Genomic DNA, 27,034 nt, shown 5'->3' with positions numbered 1-27,034 from the left:
GATCACTTGGTGACATTCAGTTAAATGGATTATTTTTGTAAATTTATGGAAAAATACTGAATTGTAACAAATTATTGGAAAATATGATGGTTAAGAACTAGCAGAGGAATTAATTGTTTCAGAAGCTGGTGAAACGAGCTGCCTATTTTTAACTCCAGCATCACCTGTATTTATCATCATATACATTACAAACATATAACAGCAATGTATGTAATTTGTAAATGCCGGTAGTATAGATGAGTGCGATAATGATAACAAAAGGTTGTATACTGTCGTACAACCTAAGTAGGCAATAGATTTCAGAAATTGAACTAAACTGTATTCATAATTAATTTGAATATGAATTTGTTAATTCAAACATTCAATTCAACATGCAGAATAATCTTTGTAATTAATATGTTCAATAAATAAATCATCAACTCAAATCTATTCCTACTTCAAATCTGCAGTCAACTGATTATTTTTCACTGTTTATACTCTGTAATTAAGATCTTCAAGAATTGGGCAGAAACGTTTATAGTGAAATATTACTGAATACTAATTTTTAATTACTTAAAATTAAGTAATAAAATAAGCTGTAAGTTTTCTATTGATGTAAATAAATGATATTACTATGAAATTGTTGAAAATGCACTTTTACTTACCGCATGAGAAGGCGAAGAGTACGAGAACGTAGAGGAAGAAAAATTTCATAATATCTAAAACCATTCTACTCAGACAAACTTGTAATGGTCCAAGGTATGGATTTACCGAAAATATGTATACTAGTTTTAAAGAACTGCAAAAAAAGAAAATTACACATCATTAGTCCAAACATTCCAACAATGTAGTAGATACGGTATATAGTTAGATAATAATTATTAGACGACTACAAAATTTTGATTTACAAAAAATATAGTAAATTCATCATTGGTAACATGTGGACCTGTATTTCTCAAGATTCTCTATTATAAAATCTCGAGATAAAATAGTGACTACTCACAATACCTTCATACTTGTAGTATGACACAAAAAATTGACAAAATAAAGGAGACTAATTATGAATGAAGTATTCCAATCAACATCAGGATTCTCTGTTACTTGTAAAGAATCTTTGTTTCTCTTATGAAAACATTGATTTGGAATAATTTACACTGACTCAGTTTTATAGTTTTTTTCATTGCAATAAGATCGATCCCGCTCAGTTTTTCTCAGGGGTGGCAACTATTTTTCTAGTATTCTGTAATTACATAATCTTCGCTTATTCTTGTTGAATAACAGAAATATCATAATATATTTCTCACTTTCTTTCTATGTTCACAAAAATCGTGATATCTCCTGATCTCCCCCGGCCAATAGTATGCGAGGCATATTCAAATCCTCCAGTAGAGGCAAGTTTGATAATGTGAATGAAAAAACAATGAGAAAGTATAAAAATTAGCAGTTTTGAATACGCCTACTGTAAACTTTTACATCAACTGGGCAATTATATCGTGCATTATTCTAGCTATTATTATGGTCATTCATACCTAAAAATATTGGCAGCCGAAAATAGACCTTCAGAAATGAGCATTGGGTCCCACGTATCCCACTCTTCTCGAGGTATTTCCGCCTGAGTGGCATCTTGTGCTCCTTGAACCTGTCAAAAACATGAGAAATCAATCATTCATCATTAATCAGAAATCAAAAACATACAATCATTTTAGAAAATTATTCAATGAGGAATCCTAGAATGCAAGTCCCTGATGTAGCTTACTATAGTGAGGTCTAAGTTATAATGGCAGTGGAGAAAGATAGGAGAACAATGTTGCCAAACCTATGTCTTGTCAATGCCTTCTATAGACGGTAGCTGATACAGGTTTATTGATGTAATATTAACTGTTCATTCTCGTTTAAAATAATCAATTATATTATTTTATGAAGCAAACAATCATATGTTTCAATAATTTCATAATAAATTTTCATAATTAAGATGAAATATTTTGTTAATTAATTATTAATTATACATTGTTAAAAGACGATCTGGCAACAGAGCAAAGCGAGAAAGAAATAGCGCTATCCGCTTTGGTAAATTAGAGACAAGGATAGCGATACCATTGCTAATCAAAAACTTCCATTATAACGTGGACCTCACTAGCTATATCAACAAATTGATTCCTTCGATTTCTAAAGCTAATTAAAAGATGAAAAATACTATCAAACCACTTTCCTCCTATCAGACTATCATTATTTACAAAGAATAATCAAACCCTTAACATATTTTGTTATACAGTAATTAGTTATTTCTTTATATTGATGAATTGATTATCAGATTTATCTTGCATTGTGATGAATCTCGTTTTAAGCTTTCTGTTATTCGTCTTGCAACTTTTGTTTCTGTAGCGTGGCTGATAACAAGGGTTTCAGTACTCGAATAACAACAAAAGTTGCATCTAACACATTTAACATTATCACAGTTGTACGTATCTACTAAAGATGTGGATGTAATAATTAGTAAATACTATAAATACAGTATACAGATGTACTGTGTACAATGTATATAGTACATGTCCATGAGCTCAAGTCGTTTCTTTTTAATTACTGTGTTAAAATTAAACTATGCAGAAAAAATTATCTTCAACATCACATATTGTTCTCAACTTTGTATTGTAGTCTATAAGAAGGAAGCTTTATTCATGTTTTAAATTAAAATCCATATTTATGAAAAAATTGAGCGTTATATTGTTTGATAATTTTATTTTTGACTCGACTGATAACAGTTCATCGATAGATAAAGACAAGTAATTAAATGATAAATTGAGTTTGCTTACCTGATAATAAGTGACCACTCTCAATGATACAGTTGCAACATATAAAGAATTAGTTATAAAATCTATCACATTCCACATATCAGCGGCATATTCTTCTAGGCCAACATCCCAAAGCTGTTTTACTTCACTCCATATTAATCCTGGAATAGCAAAATATGAAACATTATTTATTGGAATTGAAAGGAATCACAATTCCATATAGACGGGATTGTGGAGAGCATCAAAATGGAGAAAACCATCTCAATAAGTACGGTAATCAAATAATTATTCTGTAGACATCAATCTAAATATTGAATTATATACCGTACTGTAACGAAATATTTCGACCTGGCAGGGGCAAAACAGACCAAATATTTACCCTCAGACAAATAATGGAAAAGTTCTATGAGCACAATACCAACTTGCATATGCTATTCATCGATTTCAAGCAGGCCTTTGATAGGGTGAGGGGAAATGAGGTGCTGAATGCTCTAGAGATGTACGGGTTTCCAAGAAAACTAATAAGTCTGGTGTAATTGACCATGAATGACACAAAAGGTATGGTGTTGAGTGAAGGAAGAGTGAGTAGGGAATTCAGTATCAATGACGGCGTAAGACAAGGAGATGTACTATCAGCTTTGCTCTTCAACATATTCCTCCAGAAAGCAATGAAATGCATTGACAAGAGAGGCAACATCACGAACAGAATGACACAAGTTTTAGCATAATATCGAGAAGCATGTGTTCGCTGGAAGAAGCATTCTTGCAGATTAGAGATGAGGCCAAGGTAGCAGGTCTGGAAATAAATGAAGGAAAGACTAAGTACCTGGAAATGAGCCCTAGAGGAGTGAGAGAGCAAGAAACTGTCAAAATTGGAGAAAGAGTATTCGAAAAAGTTGAAACCTTCACGTACCTGGGCACTGAGTTCAATAGCATTAACAGAATATGCTCGGAAATCAAGCGCAGGATAATGCTGGGCAATCGAGCATATTTTGCTAATAACAAATTACTAAAGTCCAAATTACTAACCAGGAACACTAAAATGAAAATGTACAGGACTCTCATAAGGCCGGTTGTCACATATGGTAGCGAAGAATGGATAGTACTACAAGAAGATGCTAAAGCACTGATGGTCTTTGAGAGGAAGCTGGTTAGGAGAATATATGGTCCAGTGCAGGAGAATGGTGCGTGGAGAATCAGAAAGAATGCTGAAAAAATCCTGCAAGGTAAAAATATTCTCCGTTTTGTCAAGGCGAGAAGGATAGATTGGCTTGGACACGTGGAAAGAATGCCGGAGAAGAGAATGCCAAGAACGATGCTCTATGAGAAGTTGGAGGCTGTGAGAAGAAGAGGGAGACCTAGGGCACGATGGATGCAGGATGTGGAAAGAGACTTGAGAGTAATTGGAGTGAGAGGATGGAAAGAAAAGGCAGGAGATAGAGAAGCTTGGAGGCGGATTGTGGAGGAGGCCAAAGCCCACATAGGGCTGTAGCGCCAGAATAAGTAAGTAAGTATACTGTAACGAAACATTCTATACAGAATCGTTATAAGGATGGATTTTAAATAATCTTCATTAGTTTTTTTTATTTTAGAGCTCTTTCCCGAAACATAAAATCAAGATCTGTTACAAACTCATACAGAACAGGGACAATAGACTAGTTGTCTGAGAGAATAAGCTAGACAATATACTCAGTAGACAGACAATAGACAATACCCAACGTTTATTTCCTTGGCAGTGGAAAAGTAAATGCAGTGACTCAAATGCTGGAATTGCATAAGACATTTAATGAATTTCTATTTCAATTTTTTCTGCAGATGACTTACCTCCGACCCAGCAGAGTATTAGGCACTCGACTAAAGATGGCGGTGAACCTCTTTTCGTAGTTGTGTCGTCCGATGACGAAAATAATGGCTGGCCTTCAGAATCCAGGAACCAATCACCTAATAGCGATTCTATCCTCTGCGAGGCCAGAATGAGTAAAACTGGAAAATCCAATTGAAAAGAGATCAATAGTGTTTCTATTTCATTGTCTTTGTTTATCATCAAAATTGAAAAATGAACCCAAAATAGCAGTTAGATGATAATACTGACTAGATGGAATGTGCTAGATTCACAAAAATTGGCTTTTATTCGTAAGTTTCTCATGAGTTTGAGCTCCACTCAAAACACTTGTTGAACATACGATAGGTAATCGTTAAAGCGTAAGTAAACATACGTTAGCGATAAAGCCATAGATCATCTCCATGATGATCACTGGCCAAATTTTTATTATCAAATGCATTAAAAGAATCTCAATCGCTACACAATATCTCATGCTTAAGAAGGAAAACTCGATTAAGTAGACAGCTAGGCTGCACCAATCGGAGTTAACTATTTTGAATCAGCTCATTGTAAGCCTACACACTTTTCAGCATAGCGCAATCCAGTTTAACATTAATCTTGCGTGGCAACTTGGTCCAAGAATTCTCTCAAATTCTAATTTCTCCAAACAGAAATTCCAATCACCACTATTATTTCTTTGGAATAAATCATGGAGCAGAATCAAAGAGTAATATGGAACAAATAATGCAACTTGATAGAAAATTCATCTGTGAGGTCTATGTGTGGATTAAAGCACCTTTCAAGTACCTCATTTATAAAAAATGTTTCTAAACGTGTTTGGTATAATTCCAAAACTTCCATGAACGTTCATGAATACAGCCCTAGAGTCTAGAGACCGTTCACTTGAATGGAAATTGAAATTGAATTATGAATTCGAATTTTGTTATGAAATTTAATTATGAAGTTTCAATTATATTGAATTCAGAATTCATTATTAAAATTGAATGCAATACTTACAAAGAAATGTAAAATAGGACGCCGAATGACAAATGAATTTGATAAAGGGTTTCCTGAGCGTTTTTCCGGCGGAGGAGTGTGGAGCAATTATGTACATGATTGAGAGCAGAGGGAACATCACACCGATTCGAACAATCTCCAGAGCCTGGAGTGCCATGTTTTTTCTTCTAAATCCTGGAAGACCTTCGTACCAAATGGAAGCCAGTAGTTGCTGAACGTTCGGATGCGCTACAAACTGCAATCAAAAACAAACAAAAATTATCAAAATGAAATTGAAATAGTTTACAATACATAACTGAGTCAGTTTTCGAAGCTATAGACTAAGCTGAATTCGGGGGTTCCATTCCATTAATCGACCATGTAAATTTACATGTTGTAAGTTTCACATTGATGAATTCCATTAATTGAACCATGTAAATCTTCATGTAAGTCTTACTTTGATGCAAACAATCACAATCAATCAATGAAATCATCTATCCTCTGAAGAAGATCTTATTCTTCTGGTGCATATCCGTTACCGAATGTTGGCAATCATTCTGACAATTTTAACATTGTTGACAGCCGCTCTAGAAAGTTCCGGGGTGGACACTGCAAATCATGTTCTCAAATTCTTAACCAGGTGATTCTGGGTTCTTTTAAAGAAGATAACACGTTCAAATTTGTTCATGAACAAGATGTAAACTATATTATGTTGCATGAGTTTGAACTATATAGAAGTAGCCTACTCATCAATGTTTGTTTCCATTACGAACTGCTTGTTAATAATCACTTTTGAACAACTAAATTACGACATAGTAGTCAGGTATTTATAAATAAAAGCTATTAGCTTCTACCCACATTTGTGGAGCGCTATAGCGTTGCTGACTGCTATGTCGTAATTTAGTTGTTCAAAAGTGATTATATAGAAGTATCGAATTTCTAACTACATATATATATACCAGTTTGGACCCAAACATGGACCGAAAACTATATCGCGGAGTACCACGACTCGATGAAATTGAGAGAATACGCAGCTGCAGCAATCTTCAGGACATAGTTCTCTGATAATATCGGATCGAGCCGTTGATGGGATGTCATATTTCAGGAGAATGACGAGCCGAGTAGTGGCGCCTCTCACATTCCGCGGCTATAACCTCCATGTCGTATCAGAACGCGAAATAGGCGGGAAATTCCATTACTGCGTCAATTTTCGCCAAATAGGAACGAACTCTTGTGGGTATGAGGTGCTGGCTTGACGCCCGCCTGCCAGTAATCATTCAAAATGCCACACCGTCTTTGTAACTAGTTCATTTTCCACAATGGAATAAACAAGTTTGGTTGCCCAAAGTCTGAATTCAACAATTGGATGCTAAAATATTCAAACGATTGAGTATACTTGGAAAGGATAGCAAGATACCCCTCCCATTTCTGAAAATATTTCTTTGAAGAATAGTCTGAATATAAAGTACTGTATATTTATCTTTTATAATCCCTTCTTGAAACACTACTATAAAATCCATTCCGTTTAATGTTCACTGAGAATGACAACAACGAACTCCACATTAAACAACGGATTGTTTTAGATATTTCCATTAATCAGTTTCTTGATATTGGTCCAAGTCATGAATGATTGATTACTGGAGCTATTCTCCATAAAAATTGTACCGGTACTATTTTTTTAATTTGTAAGGAAACCATGGGTTAAGAGGAGTCCCACACAAGAATCCTAGTTACTGAAAAACTCTTACGATCAATTTCAAGAATCATACTGAAATGTTGAAAGTTGATGACGGAATAGAATAATTTCATTATTGGAATATTGATTTCATACCCATTCAAATAATCTAAATGCATGTCAGAGTGTGTTAGAGTCTCGAGCTCGAGAATCGTGGAATGGAGAGAGGGTGAGAGTTGATAAGTAGAAGAAGCAAAAATTGAGGGAAACATGAATTAGACCTCCTTCAGGAGACAACTTAGATTAGATAAAAAACGCACAGCCTGTCTCCCCTATGTCTATGAATTCAAAAAAAAAAAAAACAAGTTAGGAATAATTATGGGAACTAGATTGAGAATCATTTTCAAGAACAAAGTCACTTTTTGAGAGCAACTCTCTGTATTAACACGGAAGCTCAGAAAGGTTACCACACAATAACTCAAATAAAACTTGGTCTAACGAGTGTTATCACACATTATTATGAATTAAGATGTTCCATTCCTCAAGTACATTCTGCAGTTTGGAAGAAACATGGTATACTAAAACAGAGTTTTAGTAACATTGGTTACTCAAGTAATAACACAGGTAATGGAGTAGAGAAGTAATGCAATCCTCCACCTATCTGTGGCAACATCAATGCCCAATGCTCACTTGCTCAGTCCTCAGTAACATTACGGACTAGGAAACTGCTATCCTAATGGCACTGAACTCTCAGCAGAACAAGAAATGCTAATATCTCGATTCAACTAGCGTGGCTACATGAGGGTGCTGACTGCTGAGCAGTGAACACTGAGCAGTGAGCATCTCGGCACATGACAGCTCATTCTACACGACTCCGGCATGTTCAGCGAATTAATGAGGCAGATCACTCTCCTCGACATCAAGCGGCATCTGTGTCAACTTGATTTGAATGTCTTTGGCTAGATCCGGCATTTTCGCTGAGGTCTGTGAGATATTACTTTTGACACGGCCAGAGAGCAAAAGAAAAATGGTTGATATTTATGTATTTAAATTCACATTGGGAGAGAGAAAGACAGAGGGAGATAGATAGAATGAGAGAGTGGGAGAGATAGCCTGATAGATAGATAGATAGATAGCCTGATAGATAGATAGATAGAGAGAGAGTTTCCGTTTCTTTAGTTTGAAGTAAGTACGGTTTTGTATAATTCATTGCCAAAGGTGGTGAAGGACAACTGGAGTCCTTATTTTTGAAAACCTAGTTCTTCATGCCAAAATTTACTGATCTCCCATAATCTAAAGATGTGATTTATTGAAGATTATCAATGAATGCTCCTATGTGATGCAATTTGTGCATCATGGAAGATGTTTGAACAGCCAACTCTCTGGCTCTCAAACGTTTTTTAGGTTGGTCACTTCTATCAATTTCTAAATCCTTGTCTTGCTTCCCCCCCCTGGACCCTACACCATATACCTACACCTCTAAATGATCCAAAATACTAGGAAGGTGATGCAAAATGACAAAATAATTTTGAGGATAGGATATTTCTCCAAGTTTAGCTCTAAATAACTACTGGCGATATTATTAGTCTTGATTATTCATCTCAAAATTTTCATATTCGAGATTACACTCCTAGGCCCGGCCACATTAAAGCCGGTTGAATTTTAACCGTGATTAAGTTTACGAGAACCAATCAGAGAAGGCGTTTTTGAAAAGACGTTTTTGGTTCTCGTGGAATTAATCACGGTTAAAGTTTAACCGTCTTCTGTGCAACCGGCACCTACTGTACTCACATGATAAAGTGAAGCGAGCATTAAGAAATATTAATTCTAGTTGAAAAAGATTAAAACAGTTAAATAACAGTTGGAATCAACTAACTGATGTTTACTGAGTGAGCTCGCGCCAACTCTAGAATCATTACACGCTTCACCCCAGGGTAATCTTATTAACTTACAGCCTTAGCCAATGCTTGACAAACATGTTTGTTAAAACAGTTTTAGCAAGTCTTAACACGTGTTTAGACAAACCGTTGTTTTTCAAAACGTTTTAAAATGTGTTCTTTAACAAACATGGTTGTCAAAAATTTGTTAAGTGTGGCTCACTTCAACAGGGTGACACTCTAATATCATTTTTTAATGTTCAATTGGTGTTTACCTTTTTCTGTCTGAGTTTGATAGCCAATTTGAGCCGATTTAAATGCATGCGTTCGCCGTGCTCGAAGGCGGGACCAGTGGGGTCATGATTGAGCAGCACCTCCAGCTCGTAGGAACTTCGTGTGTGGTCTAATAAGGCGGTCGCGAAGTCCTGACACTGCTTGCGTAGCTCCTAAAATACAGAAAGCAATGTGAAAAAACATGTAAAACAATCAAAAACTCTTTAAAAACAATCTAAAATTCTTTAGAAAGTTACTCAACAACAATATAAACACACTTTAAAACAGTATAACTTATTTCACTTGTTCAAGTTACTCCGCTCACAGTTGTTCTGGTAGGAAGGATATTGAAAATCAATATTACTGTCACCAGATTGTAGTTTGTGAGACATGGTTTTGCGATCTACAACGGGGAAACTGATTTATGTATAGCTGTGCCTGCTGCTTTGGAAAACTACCTTTCCATAAGGATGGCTTGAAAAAGTGGTTAGTAGAAGGGAAGGGACTACCAATACATTCTTAGTAATGGAAAACTTTAAATTCAATAACAATAGGCCACCGCCAAGGTTATAGTGCGAATTCCACTTGCCCATCTATTCGGATAGGATATTTTTGATTAGTTGCTGATGGCCCCATCAAATTTCCTCAACTAACAAAGCCAGCTTGATAGTATAGCTGGGGAGGGAAATTTAATCATCAGGTACGTATTTATTCAGTATCTATTATTGAAAAGGAATTTCTCAGAATGATTTCAATGAAATTACATTATTAGAAGATGCATCCTTTGAATACACAAAAGCTGCTTTTCATTAATTGATTATTCGAATAGCTAAATTTGAAATTGGAGTAGTGAGTGTTGTAATGCAGCAAGAGAAGAGGAATTCAATTATACGGCACGCAGTTGTTGAAAAGAGAAGTAATGATAATAATCCAAAGTTTCATCAATTCCCTCGAAAACAATCGACTCTTTCATTACAAAACAACAATTCGCGCAACGATAGAAGACAAATCAATCATTCTCCGAACGAATAATAATTCAAAAGCGACTTCATGAAAAAGAAATGCGCAATTTCGAAATGGAAGTTCATTGTTTTGACTGTTAATCCGTCAAACGATCTGGGAGACTGGATCTGGATCTGGTCCGAGTAATCGTGAATAATTGACTCAAATTTGACCTCCCTTATTCCCTGGAAAGACCTCTCTCCCCATCCCTATTTCTACAATATTCTCCCTCAGTCTCTCTCTTATTCTTTTCCTTTTCTGTTGATGTAACAGTTATATCTGCAGCCACCCCCTCGGGAGACTCAACCTTCATTGCAAAGCCCATTACTTTTACCTCTTCCTTTTCACGTCCTCCTCCTCCTTTTTTCCTCCTCTTCCTCCTCACCTTCGTCCTTCATCACCTTCTCCCTCTCTCCACCTCCTATTGCAATTCGTTCCTGTTCGTCGACTTCTGTTTTGTTGACAGAAGGAAATGGAAAAGGAATTTTAGAGCATAGATAACGTCCATTCGTTCACTGGCTGCTAACCTATCACCTCGTTCAATTATGGGTGACTTAGTGCCTCAGATTGATTAACAAACTCCATTCAACTCACTCCAATGTGAATTATTACAATCGATTGCCTCTGAATATGGGAGAGTACAAAAAATAACATATTGTAATCACAACGGAACAGTAACATTAAACATTCTCTGATAACAAGTGAATATTAGAGTAGTTTACGTAGAATTGAGTTTAGTATCTCAAAGATAGAAAAGAGATTGATAGAGTTTATTAAGCATCCACAATATTTGCATAGCGTTACACATGAGGACAAGATTTAAAATTTACGTTTTTCTCGATGGCGAAGTGCCAGCTGGAGGAATAGTTCATATGCTATTCCTCAAGTTTCAAACAATCAAGACGTTTTTCGATAATGTTCTTTGAGCGAAAACATCAGAATTCACACAATCTAAGATCAGATTCCTATACTAGGTAGTATCTGTAGTACTGCCATGCAGTACATCCTTGCAAACCGGCTCAATGCCTGGCAGTGCTGCCCATCCAGGTATGACCGCAACACCATTTCAGACAGGAATATTCTCCCTCATAATTATTTTCTTTGGATCTCAACCAGGACACACCATCAGGTAATAGAGTGTAGCACATCCTTAATACCTATTCAGATCAATATTAGATAATAGAAACGTCTCCAACTAAAGATTATTGGAGTTTTAAGCAGTAACGACAGTCAATTGGTCGATACAGTAATATTGGTGCTGAAGGGCACAAATGGAAGAAAATAGTCTTAATATCGAATGAGAATCCCATTGAAACATTTTTCTCCATCCCCTTCAATTGAGATAACATACCTTCATTAGGGAAATAAAATCTGTAGTATAGACAAATGTATGAGTGAGAGTTAAGCGGTGTCCAAACTGAACAAATGTTCGACAAACGTGTTCGTTGAAATAGTTTGGGCAAATTTTATTATGTTTGACAAACAATGTTTGTCCGTGGCCAGTGCGGACGCCTCAAGAGAGACTCGTGAAGAGAACAGGTTTTATGTTTTACAGTTGTTTAAGCTGTCAACGTCAACACTGAAAATGTTAAAAAAACAGTAATTTTTGTTTGACAAACAATGATTGTCCAAACTTTTTTAAATGTTTGTCCCTGAGCTCCTCAGCAAACATGTTTGCCGAACATTTGTCCAGTGTGGACACGGCTTTATACCATTATCATTTATCTAATAATTATCGCTCTCTAGAAGTTCCAGATCAATATTTCTTGAGAGCATGAATATTTGTAAGTTATTTTCAACAATCAATTGTGAATATAGCATATTTAAAGGTCTTTAACATAATAACTTAAAGAAGGGAATTTATTCAAATCTTTACAATACTACTAAGCTTCTAATTATTACAAAGGTTATTTTATACACCCCCTGAAGTGGTAACGGCCCATTTCCACCCACAAATCCCTCACATTCTCGGAAAGACAAATTGTGAGATTCTTTTCGGGGAATGCTGCTATATAGCAACGTGTCTGTCGATAATGTCTTGTCGAATTGAGGAGTGGCTCTTCTTATTTGAAATCCCAGAGACAAAGAGGAAGGGGGCAACATGGAGTAGGAATAGAAAAAGGAAAAGAGGAAGGAAGAATAGGGAGCCGCGAAATGCCTTTTCTAGAACAAGCGGGAGATTACATTCCCCGAGGTAGGACTTAGGTTCGTTTAAGCAGCTGTATAATTCAGAGCTGAATCGGAAGAAGCCTGGCTGGCTATGGCTCTGGTCCGTATTTGTATTCAGAGCGGCATGTCTCCTATCTCGAGTATCAAATCCGACTGATGTACAACAACAGCCTGTAAATATGGACTACAATCTCTTAGCTGTAATGTGCCGTTTCCCATACTTCACCACATTGTTGTTCTCTCAACACGTTTCAGCAAAAATGATGTCCTCAGCTCTTGGAAAAGCTAGATGATTATCGGGCCACAAACCGAAATAGCTTTCTCACCAACAAGGATTTATTGGGAAAATGCAATTTGATGATTGAAAAATATTCTCTTTGCTGAGTTTCATGAGCAATGATGATTCAATTATCCTGTCTGTCCGATCGATACAATTCTAATTCATATACAGTTCATACTCATCTGAGAAAGCACTAATCGTATGATGGTCACAATTCCAACTCTATGTTCAAAATGAGCATCTATATAAAAATTATGAGGTACTCAGTATGCAAAGGAGACTGTTAGATAACAGAGGACCCATAGAGTAGAACACGTACATTACTGATCATTGCGTTCAATATTATTCATGATTGTGTTTTTTTCAGATTTTATACCATCTATCTCTTCAATAACACTATTGTATATGAGACTCTGTCACTTTTGAGTACTGATTCTAATCACATTTCCATCACTGATTACAATTCCATACAGATTGATTTCAGTCAGTATTTTGAAAATTATTTCTCACAGTCATATTAATGCATCACATCCAGAAATTTCAATTCTTTCAACTAGTTTATTGGTATTTGATTTTAAGTTTCAACTTTTGATAAAAAATTAGTACATATTGCACTCTTGATATATATAATATTCTGGGATCAGTGACTTGATAATGTCGTATTGAAGAGTGGATAATAAAGTAATTCAACATGTGATTCAAGTAGTATTCACACTACATTTCAATCTACCTAGAATACATTCTAGGTACCTTGCTACATATTTTCTATGATAAGAAGTTTTTTTGACACACTTTTTTCTATCTATTTCACACGACATGCAGTCAAATATTTAAGTAAATAATCAAAATCTTTTACTTACTAACTGTAGTACTTTCGACCGTCTCGCGATCATTCTCAACAGTCAAAATGACTACAGTCAGTAAGTAAAAGTTTTGATTATTTACTTAAATATTTGACTGCATGTTGTGAGAAATACATAGAAAAAAGTGTGTTAATACATTGCAGCTCGGAATGGATCAAGAAACCATCACCTTTTTTTCTTTTGGAATGGAGTATATGTGTACTCGTGCAGAGCGAATACCAACTCTACGCTTCCCAACCAAAATAAAATTTAATCTCATCTGAAGATTTTCATTGTGTTCAATAGAAGTGACAATATCGATCTTTGTGATATTGAAAATGTCACAATTTAAAAGCGATGAACTTTCAATATTGAGGATTGTGTCGGGTGAAGATCGCAGCTCGGATAAAAGAAGATTTTCTCAAAGGAATTATTATCGGTGTGGTGGAGTTGGCAACACTTGGCGTTGGCCAGAAATGCTTTTTGCAGCACATGTTGTCAGCTCTCGGCTCCCACGGGTCACTGACTAGCACAACACTGATCCGGAAGTGCAAAGAGGAGGCGGTGCAAGAAGAGGAAGTGGAGGAGAAGGTTCTGTCCAATTAAAAGCATGTTTTTGTAGCTTACGGACTTTGGAAAAAGATTTTGCGACCCTTGGAGACTTTTGATATTACTCTGCAGTGTATTATCGACCAAGGGCAGATATAATGATGGAGTGAGTTCTTAGAAATGACAATGGATTCTACTGTGAATGATTCGTAGTTTTAGAGCGATTTTCTCAATTACAAAAATGATTTAGTATCTCACGAACACTTTGATGAAAATATTTAGTGAATTTCTTTTCTACTGTCACAGTTACAAACCTTGTCTGTGTCAATGTAGGCTACAGTGAATTATTGGAGTTGTGTAACTCTTTACTGTGTTGCAAATCACTAGTTACTAAGTACTGCCTCAAGTTCAAAAAATCAGGATCAAGTAAGAGAAATCATAGGGAAATGAGATGGAAATTTATGAGAAATTGTATTTGATGAAATGCTAATAGATGAATAATTACTGTATTAAAAAAAAAACATCCAAAGAAATCACAGCATTTAACTTTGAATTATTCTATTTTTCCAACTATTTTTGACAACACTACAGTCTAATTTAGATTTTCGTTTAAGGCCATGTGAAGAATATTTTTTCTCCGTATTAGATTTTACGCATTCTTGTATTGTATCATTGGAGAGGAGATAGAATATCCATTCGAAGTCCAAATACCTCGCTTCAAACTCACTCAGCATTGCGCTGATCCCGGTCTAAAATTGATTTCCAGGTTCCTATCTGGTAAAATCAACATTTTCGCTCTCACCTGGTATTCGATTTTGAACTCGTGCTCCATGAAGGAGAGTCGCCTGAGCTCCCAGGAGAGTTCGAAGGCGGTGAGGATGGGGTCCTTGGAGGAGAGTGCGATGAGGCTGGGGCTGGCCAGGGCGCGGTAGGCATTGATGCGCGACCGGCTGTGACGCAAGGAGTCCTCCTGTCGTGACGTCACACAGTCATCGCAACCGCATCTGTCAACACGCAATCAAACCCAAAAAACATGATTATACATTATAGATTCATGATTATACATTATACATTAGAGATCATTACATTATAGAACAAATTTACTGGAGGGGACAAAAACTGATGTGAATTTTAGGGTGCGGCCATACATAGAGTGATCTGCGATCCTTGAAGTTTCTATATCTAAGGCCCGTTTGCAGATTCTCGATTCAAACGGAGAAATGTCAGCTGATCGTTTAAACCCTGTTTGGAACACATTATGATAAATGCAACCATATCTACAATTTAACGCCGTTTAGCGTTCAACATAGTATTAGCATATGGCCCTTAGATATGTGATCTAGATTTAGATATATAAATCAATGGGATTGCAGATCTCTCTGTGGCCGCACACTCAGCAATAAAAATAGCAGGTAAATTATACATTTCCAAGTCGGGCTCTAGTTTATTTTAAATTCTGCCACCATCCGTAATTATCCTTCATTCAAGCTATGTTCAACATTTCGCGGGGTTATCGCTTGTCTTTCAATCTCATCTTCAAAAAATACATTATTCTCCTACTCTAGTCGACATAGCTTCTACCCTAAATTCCTAAACTCACTTAACTAACAAGTACTAGTGGAAGATAATTATGTTAGAAGATCCGGAGTATACAAATGAATATATACTTGAGTGCTGATGAAGTAAATGTTTGTAGGGCATACTGGATTGAGAAGTTCGAGACTTAGACAGACTAGAGGATAGAGAAAGTGGCAAAGGATGCGACACATCCTAGTCTCACATGATAATATTGGAGATTTGGTGATATGAGCATATGAAAAAATACTTTTATCAGTTGGATAATAAATATTGGAAATTGAGCTTCCACAACAATTCTCAACTTTAATTTAATTATTACAATAAAGCTGGGTTTACACCAAAGTTATAAACAAAATGTTGATAACACAATCCTTATAGATTCTATTAGATTGAATGGAACTTCACAAACACATATGTTCATCATGTGTATGATAAGATATGCTCAATTTAATAGAATCTATAAGGATTAGGTTATTAACATTTTGTTATTAACTTTGGTGTAAACGCAGCTTTAGGGTGTATTTTTTGCCCAATCTAACAAATCTCGATTTCGTTTTCCATGGACTGCAGTGAAAAATTCAAGCTTGAAACTGAAAATACTGAAGAAGCCATAGGTAATGATGAGGATGTAAACCTCTTGTTTTTGATTCAAGATGGGATGATTTGATATTGGATAATGCTGATAGACTGGTAGACAAGATCAAGTATTCCATATTATTCATTACATTACTGCTATCTCATCCCTGTTCACAGGTTTTCCAGTAATCGAAAATGTTATCGTTATTCTCTTTCTCACACCTTGAAACATCAATCTCTTCCTCTCACTCACCATTATGGAAACTATTTGGTAAGCTTACAACTTTGTTGAGAACTTCATTTTGGACGTCACCTCATTTACGCTATAATTCTCAAGTTTCTTAATGACTGCCGCGTTAGCGTAATACACCATTCGTCAGGGCTGTTATCCTCGGGAACATATCGGATAATGTAGCTAGCAGTTTTGATTAATTAAATTCATGTTGCTCAGACAGGCTCACAATCTTCACTGCTATCACGGTGTTCACGCTGAGACGCGTTTGTTCCAAGCGCTCAAGTATTTTCTACTAGATTTTCCACTTCAACTCTTTGATGATTAAAATGGAATAGGCTATGTTGCACTGGAAGCACGATTTTAATCTTCGCTGTTAGCGATCTGGAGTTCAAACAGAGCTCTCTCATCGAAATAATTATACAAATATTCCTGAATCCATCGTGATTATATTTATTACTGTTTCAGTTTTCTTGAGTTTCGTCAATATTTGGATATTTGATGTGCTGAAGAAATTAGTTGAAATTGAGCTCTCTTTCTTTCAGTGGAACAGTTGATAGAGAAAGTTTCATCCAAGAGTTGAAAATCATTTATCATGATTCACAGGAAGCAATTGAGTTCCTCCTGTTTTCATGAATTATTATAGATTCAATGTATTCAATCACCTTGAATTCTCTTGAGGAAATCTCCTTTAGATTATGAATTACTAGCCTCGATATTCAAGTATAGTAGCATTCATTCAGATATTGGAAACTCTCAGGATTTCATGATGATTGGGTACGGTACTCAATTCTCATTCTTGTTCCATCATTTTTTTGTACCTACTGGATTCATTCCAATTCGACTATTATAATCAATATATCTAGAATATAGGTTTTTTAGGTACCTTGATTATAATACCTCTGCATGTACCGTTGAGTAGCTCAATCAATGCTAATTCCTTTTTATTATTGGTTATTCAGCTCATCGACACCAAATAAGTTCATCGGCACCAAAAGCTCATCGATCCACCACTAAGCTGTCATCCACTCGATCTCAATGATTTAGCTCATAAAAATAAGCGGTAAATACCCCGAATACTTTCAATCAATTAGGAATAATTTATTACGGAAGTCATTCAGCTGATTTGATCATATGAGTCGATTTCATGGAATAGAACTTGATACCAATAATGATCAAAAGTATTAAGAAATTATTTTGATTTGAATTACTGCCAATCTAGAAGAATAGGTTAACTATAAGTCTAAAGTATTTCAGTTATTGTTAAAGAATCATTGACCACTGGTAAGCAATCTCATATCCTCATTACTTTGTAAAAATTGTGGTATTTTTAAAGTTCAAAGAAATAACAGGCTTAGACCAACAGCGTCTCTTTTCCAAATTTCGATAGAACAAGTCTTCAACCTACATTAAGTAGGTTATGTTCCATATTTTTTACAATCTATATTCAATTTTGAGCCCAGAAACTCACATGAGAACTTCAATATTCAATCCCTAATCATGAAGAGAAATTGAGACTAATGAATCCAAATTTTTAGAAAAAGAAAGAGCATCACATTACACTTTATGCAGCAGTATTGATTTCTAAATTGATAAGCTGATAAATAAGTAGTTTATATATTGATAAATGAATAGGTCTTTATTGATAAATAAGTAGACTACCTAATTTCCTTTTAAATACACAAATAGAAGTTGACAACCACGTTTATGTATTCATTAAAATCTGTGTATTTATTATGGAAAAATACTGCATCACACACACCAAAATAGTAATGCCATTTCTTTCTTTCAATCAGTGTACACTATTTTCAATTAATTCAGAATTCAGATGAGATGAAAAAAGTTTGAAATTTCATTATTGCACCTAATTTAGTATTCATCAGTATTTGATTAAATGCAATACCGGTACCGTATTTCTCTTCTCTGTTAATTTTGGCTGTTTTTTACATCATATATTTATTACGTGCAAGGATTAGGCTACTGTCTGTTGCGACTTACAGAAATTTTATTATTATTTCAGTTCGAGTCTTTAAATTTACATTTTTTACAAAATATATTATAACACATAGATTAGATTGGAACCCACTATAAACTATAGGTCCATTCATCTCTCATTGACATTTGCCACATTACCTAGAGCCAAGCCAATAGCTCATGTGGGCATCACCCTCAGCAAAAAAAGTTATTGCCGTCTCTTACGTGGCCTTTCAATTGGTTTTCTGCCTTCTGGGAGAGAAAACTTCTATACTATTATTGTTTATTCTGAGATTCTAGTTTATAATTTGATGATTATAGGAAAAACCTTTCTGCAGACATCTCTCTAATTTAGCTCTTTATAAAGAGAGTAATATAACTCTCTATACCGTAATTATAATTATGTTTCTGTCAATTTGTGTCTCTTTGGCAGCAACTGAGGATGGTGATCCAGTACTCGCGCCAGTCGATGACGGTGATCCTGATAAGTTACGTGGTGGTGGCTGTGGTGCTGCTGGTGCTGGCTGCGACGGAATTGGGTCACGGTCACCCCCTGCACCTGGGGTGGGTCTTCTACCCGGAGTCGGCCGGCTTGGTCGCCATCCTGGGCATTACGTTCGCGGTCTCCCTCTCGGTTACCGGCGCCGGTCTAGGCATCTTCACCTGCGGCGCCAGCATACTTGGCGGTGGCGTGCATTCCCCTCGCATCAAGACTAGAATCTTATCAGGTGATTGCCAACTTAGGATAAGAGCTTGAGGAGTAGTCTATTCTTATTATTACCCGAGATGGTTTTCCAACTTCTGAGGGTCATATGCTAACAATACGCTTAACGCTAAACCACGTTTACTTGTAGATATGGTTGCATTTATCATAATGTGTTTCATACGGGATTTAAACAAACAGCTGATATTTCTCCGTTGAAAACAATGTATTGTATTCTAGGTACATTGGTTTAAAACGAGTATCTGCATAAGGGAAAAGGAATCTCATCAGGTTGTCCGTATTTACAAATCTATGATCAGATTTCAGCTCTGACTTTCAGACGATTTAGTAAAATGAAAAACTTTCCCTCAATGTAGGAAAACCATATATTTGATATATTTGACATGTCGTACACTGTTTGAGCTGTGCTCATCAAATGAGTTTATACGATGAAATAACAATAATAATAATAATAATAATAATAATAATAATAATAATAATAATAATAATAATAATAATAATAATAAAACCCCTGTGGGTGGGGGGCAATTGAGTCAAACACATGGACTCAGTATCAAGTTGACTAGAATGGCACCCACAGTATCCCCTGCTTGATATCGTAAGAGGCGACTAAAAGGGGACCCTCCTCTTCTTCCAAAGCCCTTATTTCGTTCTTCTTTCATCTTCTTCAACATGCTTTGGATCTGTCTTATCTCTAGAATGACAGTTTTTCCACTGACTTTGCTGTTTGTCATTCATTCTTATCACTCGTCTTACATCTTTCTCTCTGACCTTCCTTGGCCAAACTCTTGTATTTCAAGCCCTGGCCCTTGAGATTGCTAGTGGACCTGTGGGCTTATTTCAATTTTAATTTTTCTGATTGTAGTGTGGAGTGGAAAAGCTGCCAGTTGGGTTTGCGGCCCCCTGTTGGTATAAAAGAGTTGCACCTAGACAAGGAAGTAATAGAACTCGGGAGGTGAGGGGGGATCAGGCTGACCCCCTTCGGACACCTCATGGACAGTCTGGCACGGAGGAAGGTGGACCAAGTGGCACCCCTCTTGTGCAAGGTACCACAAGGCCCCGGACATACAATTTGAGACATGGTAATGGAATAGTTGAACCTGTACCTGTTAGTAATGAATCTGATCAGGGCTTGGAGGAGGTGGTGCCTCCCCCCGCCCAGGTCAGGGTACCGCAGCCAGTGAATAGGCCGAGAAGGATGAAGTGGAGCAGAGATATGAATGTATTTGCTATCCGGGCCTACTATCTGGCTACAAAAGCTGAAACTGATCATACTCAATATAGGGAAAGGCTGTTGCAGTGTTGGCGTGAGCTTCTACCGGAGTCTGAACTCTCAGCCCAGAGAATATCTGATCAAGTTAGAGTGATAATGCGCAGGAAATTTCTCTCAGATGCTGACCTAGCGAACATAAAACAAGAGGTCTTGCAACAATTGAATGGTGAGGAAAATCATGAAAATTTACTTGATGAGGCATTAGTTCTTGAGGATGCAGTACAAGAGAATGCTGATGTGGATACTAACATTGCAGTGAATGCTGAGGAGGTAGTAGCCCCTGTGACTGAGGCACTCGAAATTGATGAAGGTAGAGTTGAGGAGGAATTGCTGAGTAATGTTCATAAGTTAGCAGGAATTGCAATGGAATGTCGAAATCAGCTAAAAAAGATTCCATATAACAGAAAGGCATTCAGTGTTGTTAAGACTGTAGATAGGATACTTGCAAGACATTTAATGAGATAACTGACATTAGCCAGGTGACACATTGGATCTATTGTGGGGCATTGACTGTACTACAGGAGCTGAGAATTAAACTGGTACCAAGGGTTAAGAAAAGTAGCTCTTCTGAACAACAGTGCAAGTCAAAGTGGAAAATACGACTTGAAAAGAAGATAAGTGACTTGAGAAAACGTATTGGGATAGTCACAAGCTATTTGCAAAACCCTGGTAGAGCTTCAAACAAACAGAAGACTCAAATAGATGGAATCATTGTGCAGTATGTTGGATCTATTCAGAAAAGCAAGTTGCATGGAACACTGAAGTTGCATATGGACCTGTGGAAACAGAAGCTGGCAGCGTTAGCAAACCGATGTCGAAGGTACACACAAGCTGAGGATAGAAGGCACCAAGCAGCCTCATTCGCAAATAATGAGAGTAAATTCTACAAGAGACTGAATGGAGGTGTTGGAAAAGTAAAGCATTCAAGTGCAGAGGCATTGGAAGACTTCTGGAAGTCTGTTTGGGAAAGGCCAGCTGTGCATGAGGAAGATGCGTACTGGATGAGGCAGGTGGAGAATGAAGCGAGGGAGATACCTGTCATGGCAGAATGTATAATCAGGCCAGAAGATGTTGCTTTGGCAGCAAAGAAAGCACACAACTGGAAGGCACCTGGACCTGATGGAATTCAAAACTATTGGCTCAAAAATTTTTCAAGCCTACATCCTGTTGTTGCAAAGTGCTTCGATGACCTTCTAAATTCCGAGTCAGAGATTCCAGCAGGATTTGCATCAGGCTTGACCTATATGGTACCTAAGAAAGACGGTGAACTCGGTCCCAAAGATTACAGGCCCATCACCTGCTTGAATAGTGTATACAAGCTTTTGACCTCCATTATCACCACAAAAATTGAGAAGCATATTACAGAGAACTGTATAATTGCCCCAGAACAACTTGGGTGCAAGAAGGGAGCAAAAGGATGTAAGGAGTTGCTAGTTGTTGACTCCTTCATTGCTGGTCAGGCGAGTGCTAAGCAGAGGAATCTATCCATTGCCTGGATAGATTATGCAAAGGCCTTTGACTCCGTCCCACACAGTTGGCTGGTGCATGTTCTCCAACTTTATAAAGTCAGTTCAGGTATTGTCAACTTTTTGAAGCTAGCCATGACTGAGTGGAGTGTCAGGCTGTGTATTGGGGATGGAGTGGATCAATTTCAAACAGGTGCTATCAAGGTTGTCAGAGGAATTTACCAGGGTGACAGTCTGAGCCCTCTCTGGTTCTGCCTGGCCTTAAATCCTCTTAGTTTGTTGCTAAGAAATTCCCCTTATGGATATAAGCTCAATGTTTCAAGAGAGCTTACAGTATCACACAGTTTCTATATGGATGACCTGAAACTTTATGCCAAGTCACCAGAGCAGCTTGAGAATTTGCTTCAGCTGGTCACTACTTTCAGCCAGAGTATCAAAATGAAATTAGGATTGGAGAAGTGTGCAGTACTGCATGTGAAGAAAGGTAAAGTAGTAAATACAGCAGAAGGGATGTTGACACTGGAAAATGAAATAGGGCAGTTGCAAATAGGACAGACATATAAATACTTGGGACTCCACCAGCATTTGAAAATCTCCCGTGTTGAAGTGTTCAGCCGCTTGGAAATTGAATTTAAGAGAAGACTAAGTAAAGTCATGAAATCTAAATTGCCTTCAAAGCATCTGATCAAGGCAATAAATTCTTGGGTTATTCCATCTCTGACCTACAGTTTTGGTGTTCTGAAGTGGTCTGACACTCGTCTGGAACAAATGGACAGGCTTGTGAGGACTCAAATGACGAAAAACAGGGTGCATCACCCAAGATCATCGATGAGTCGTCTATATATGCCAAGGAAGCTGGGTGGCAGGGGCTTGTCCAGGGTTTCAGATCTGTGTGCAAAACAAGAGAAAAGACTAAGAGAGTATTTCATTTCTGCTAACACAAATCTCCTCAGGGAAGTGTGCCGACTGGATGAAAATTATACTGCACTTAACCTGAGGAATCCTAATGGTCGAGAGCCCTTGACAGTGCATGACTACAAGGCAGAATGGCAACAGAGGGAACTGCATGGGCGCTACTGTAAGCATCTGAACTCTGATCATAATAATCATGACCTTTCAAGCAGGTGGCTGACAGATGGAAGTCTTTTCCCAGAAACAGAAGGCTTTATAATTGCTTTGCAGGATCAGGTTGTCGCTACCAATGCCTATAGAAGACATATCATCAGAGATCTGAGCATAAGTGATAAATGCAGGCTTTGTAACGCTGCAGTAGAAAGTATTCAGCACATAGTTTCAGGCTGCTCAATATTGGCACCAAAAGAGTATTTGAGGCGACATAATAATGTTGCAAAAATAGTGCACCTGAAATTGCAGCAGGGATTTGACTTCTTTGAAGAAATGCCCCCATACTATTCTTACTCTCCTCCTGCATTTATTGAGAGAAACCAGATTAAGATCTATTGGGATGTTCAAATCACTGACAGGCAAGTCATTCATAACAAGCCTGACATCCTAATGTTGAACATGAATGAAAAAGAAGCCTTGATAATTGATGTAGCCATACCAGCAGATGAAAATTGTCAAAGAACAAGAGGTGAGAAATTGAGGAAGTATCAAGAGCTAGCATTTGAGCTCAAAGATATGTATGGGCTCAATAATGTTAGAATAATCCCAATCGTAATATCTGTGAATGGTCTGGTTCTTAATTCAACAGTGGAGAGCTGTAAGGCTATTGATGTCTCAGAAACTCTGGTAGGGAAAATGCAGAAGTCTGTTCTGCTTGATACAGCTCGCATAGTACGCCAAACGCTCCAACATATTTGGTAAAATACTCCATCAATAATAGAAAATAATGCCAAGAGGTTGCATAAATTTTGCCCCTCTTCGCATAAGCTATCCGCAACTGCGTGAAAAAGAGGAGAATAATAATAATAATAATAATAATTTACAAGGAGTAGCCTATTTATGGCTTTCAAATACAGCTAACCAGCTTTTGTGCTAGATTGAGGAGTGTTTTCTATTTCCGGTAATATAAATCTGATGAATATGGTGGTGAGCAAAGTATCTTATACTCGGGAGTGATAAGGTAGCGTAAAGCCAAACCTAACCCAAACTTTAAGCTGGGGTTAATAATTACAAATTATAAGAAGGTTCGATAGTACCAGCATATTGCCGTTTGGAACTAGAAACCTATCCCCTCACCTTTATCCTCGAAACATAAATGATCAAATAAACGTTTGATAAACGGTAATCTGGGATTAGATATTATAATTATTGTTGAATATGGAGGAGGTAGACTCAGCGATCTAGATCTTGCTTTCCTTGAAATAGGATCTTGTTCTATTATTCAGTAATTTTAATAGTATCAAATCTTTGTATTCGGTTGAGTGTTGAACTAATCCTACTCAGCCCTGTCGAGCGAGTAGAATAGTCCCATCAATTCCAATTGGTCCATAACTCTCATAAATGATGAATAACTCGATAAGAAATGGATGGAAATTTGGATTTTTGTTTAATAATATTTTTTTCCATAAGAAATAATATTTTTGATGTTGCAGACACGTACAATGATACTTATATGTAGGAATCCAGTCCAATTTCCAATCAACAAAGTTTCTCCCTTTTGCAGTGTGCTATTCTGCGAAGCAGTGGCCATCTACGGGCTGATCACGTCCATAGTGCTGGCAGGCATGCTGGAACCACTGCGATCTGACTCAGACCACGCGGTGCATGCCATGTCGTGTCACGTGATGCTCGCCTGCGGATTGGTCGTCGGTCTGTCCAATCTCTTCTGCGGAGTGTGTGTGGGCGTGGTCGGATCAGGCGCCGCCCTCGCCGATGCAGCCAATCCCATGCTTTTCGTCAAAATACTAATCATCGAGATTTTCGGCAGCGCCATTGGTCTGTTCGGTCTTATAGTTGGCATCTATCTTACGTCGAAAATTCGAATGGGCGTTGGTGAAAGCTATTGAAGGAAGAGTAGCCTACATGGGAGTCTGTGAGGAGAAAAAGGTGTAATAGAAGATAAAGAGGTGGAAGAGTTAGGCTTTTGGTGGGAACCAACCAGGAGAACTCCCATAACAGTTTATGAGTGACTGAATCGACCACAATGTTGTTGGTTGTACAGATTCAGAGGATAGGTTAAGATGGGCTAAATTATCTCATATCAGAAATCATAATAGGTGTTAGAGAAGCTTATAAACTTTAATGTTCATCCACACAATGGTTTATTAGTGACTGTAAGGTGTTAGGTATCGGACTCTTCTAAGTTCCTACTGAAACTGAATATAGAATTGAGGAAAATACAACTCGCAATGAGATAACAAGAAACTGAAACTTATATTTAAACGAAATCTCCATGCAGTATTATTGGAATAATATTGCCTCTCCATTTATCACATACAGCGAAATGAAATTGAAATCAAATCGATGAAACAATGTCTGCCTTTCTTTCTTCAAATAACAATCTAAAGTATTGGCTTCAGATTGAGTTGGATATGGATTTAGTTGTACAAGTATTTTTGAAGTTGTGTGATTTTTGCATTAAAAAAGGGCTGAAATCGGAATTCTGGAGCTGCAAGTATTGATAATCACATTTCAATATTTTATTCGCCTACAAGTAGATTAAAACTCTTTTGAAGATTTCTTTATCTTTAGAATTTGAGAATATTACAATATTATTAATTGTGATTGAATGACTCGTTCTAAATAAGAGCTTGCATTGGAACATTAACACTCTATTTTTCCTTCATAAATCTAATTCATTCTTACATTGGAGCATTAACACTTTATTTTTCCTTCATAAATCTAATTCATTAAAGTCTATAGGGATCAAATAGAATAAATTTTGGAATTGAAATTGCAGGTCAGATCCCATCTAGCTTACCTCGAATGGAGGTGTGAAGCTTTAGCCTACAAGAGACACTCACGATATGTGAAACTGCATTAACCTGAGGTGGAAACTAGCCTATCCTCTCATAGCTTACTGAATTGAGCGGTTTCGTCCATTAATTGCTACTGAGTGCATCCCTCTCAACAGGATAGTGCTTTATCAGATGGCTGATTGACAAGACATTAATCCAAGGTCTTCAATCCCTCATAGAGAGATGGAGGATCAAATTTATAATCCTTGACGTACATGAGTCTTCAATATCACAGTGATCATTGTCATTCATGATATCATAAGATCGTATTGTATTGTAATGTTTGGCTAGATGAAAATTATGCAGTGAAATTAGACTTTGAATTCGTTGCGATATGTAGACTACAGAAATAAATCACGATGTGTGGTAGAGCTATGGTTTGGTTTTAAGCAAATGGTACACTTTGATATCTTTATATTAAACTTTGGTATCATGATTTCACGCTTTGACATTATCGTACATTTGTGACATATGTCAGATCTCTCCACTTACAGCGGGTATCAACACTTTTAGCTTTCAGGCATGCTATAATAATAAATTATAATCTATTCAAAACTCAATCTGATAATGAAATTCAAAAACTGCATCTGTTCGTATAATGAGGCATCTACAATGAGTTGTCTACTTCAAAACAAAAATGGCTAGAGACCAAAGAAACTTTTAATTACATTTTCACCGTTTGTGTCATTTCATTGCTGTCCACTGTATGTTATTTTGGATTTGGAGGAAATGCAATCAATTAGAGCTGTTTACTGTGTTCAATAACGTTTTATGCCACCGGGTCTTCCATGTCACAATTATTGAATTACTTGAATAAACAGAGGAGTGTCACTTGCACAGACCTATAGATGATTAATTCTGAAATTGGAGCCAACTTACAAATATCTTATTACATGTGGGCCAATTATTGGTTCAATTTGATCAATATTTGCATCAAATTCGCTTAATTGAATTGGACGTGATAATATTCTTCCCACTCCTTTCACCTCTATTGGTTGGATTGGAACAGAACCATTCTTGCTCCAGATCTCGAAA

The 27,034-nt window shown here is 36.9% G+C and overlaps 2 protein-coding genes across 12 annotated transcripts in view; one reads left to right on the top strand and one right to left on the bottom strand.

The window, feature by feature from the left end:
• LOC111061806 (transient receptor potential-gamma protein) overlaps positions 1-27,034 on the bottom strand; it is a 228,530-nt gene that overhangs the window by 19,319 nt on the left and 182,177 nt on the right. For all 11 annotated transcript variants that reach the window (XM_039423190.1, XM_039423193.1, XM_039423191.1 and 8 more), the window contains 7 exons: positions 15,056-15,257; positions 9,414-9,584; positions 5,608-5,842; positions 4,593-4,751; positions 2,790-2,929; positions 1,509-1,618; positions 645-778 (listed from right to left, as the gene is read on the bottom strand). In XM_039423190.1, coding sequence (XP_039279124.1) covers positions 645-778; positions 1,509-1,618; positions 2,790-2,929; positions 4,593-4,751; positions 5,608-5,842; positions 9,414-9,584; positions 15,056-15,257 — 1,151 coding nt within the window. The remainder of the gene's footprint in view (positions 1-644; positions 779-1,508; positions 1,619-2,789; positions 2,930-4,592; positions 4,752-5,607; positions 5,843-9,413; positions 9,585-15,055; positions 15,258-27,034) is intronic.
• On the top strand, positions 17,772-26,977 carry LOC111061808 (V-type proton ATPase subunit c''). The gene is made up of 3 exons (XM_022349499.2): positions 17,772-17,923; positions 19,047-19,341; positions 24,706-26,977. The coding sequence occupies exons 2-3, from the start codon at positions 19,056-19,058 to the stop codon at positions 24,741-24,743; spliced, it is 324 nt and encodes a 107-aa protein (XP_022205191.2). The 5' UTR covers positions 17,772-17,923; positions 19,047-19,055; the 3' UTR covers positions 24,744-26,977.

This window comes from Nilaparvata lugens, chromosome 3 (assembly GCF_014356525.2).
Source record: "Nilaparvata lugens isolate BPH chromosome 3, ASM1435652v1, whole genome shotgun sequence".
NCBI classification, from domain to species: domain Eukaryota; kingdom Metazoa; phylum Arthropoda; class Insecta; order Hemiptera; family Delphacidae; genus Nilaparvata; species Nilaparvata lugens.
This window is presented reverse-complemented; position numbering and strand designations above follow the sequence as displayed.

Coding starts and splice junctions, on each gene's coding strand:
- LOC111061808 (XM_022349499.2), top strand. CDS start 19,056: ATGGTGATCCAGTACTCGCGCCAGTCGATGACGGTGATCCTGATAAGT. Junction 19,342..24,705: donor CAAGACTAGAATCTTATCAG/GTGATTGCCAAC, acceptor TCCCTTTTGCAG/TGTGCTATTCTGCGAAGCAG.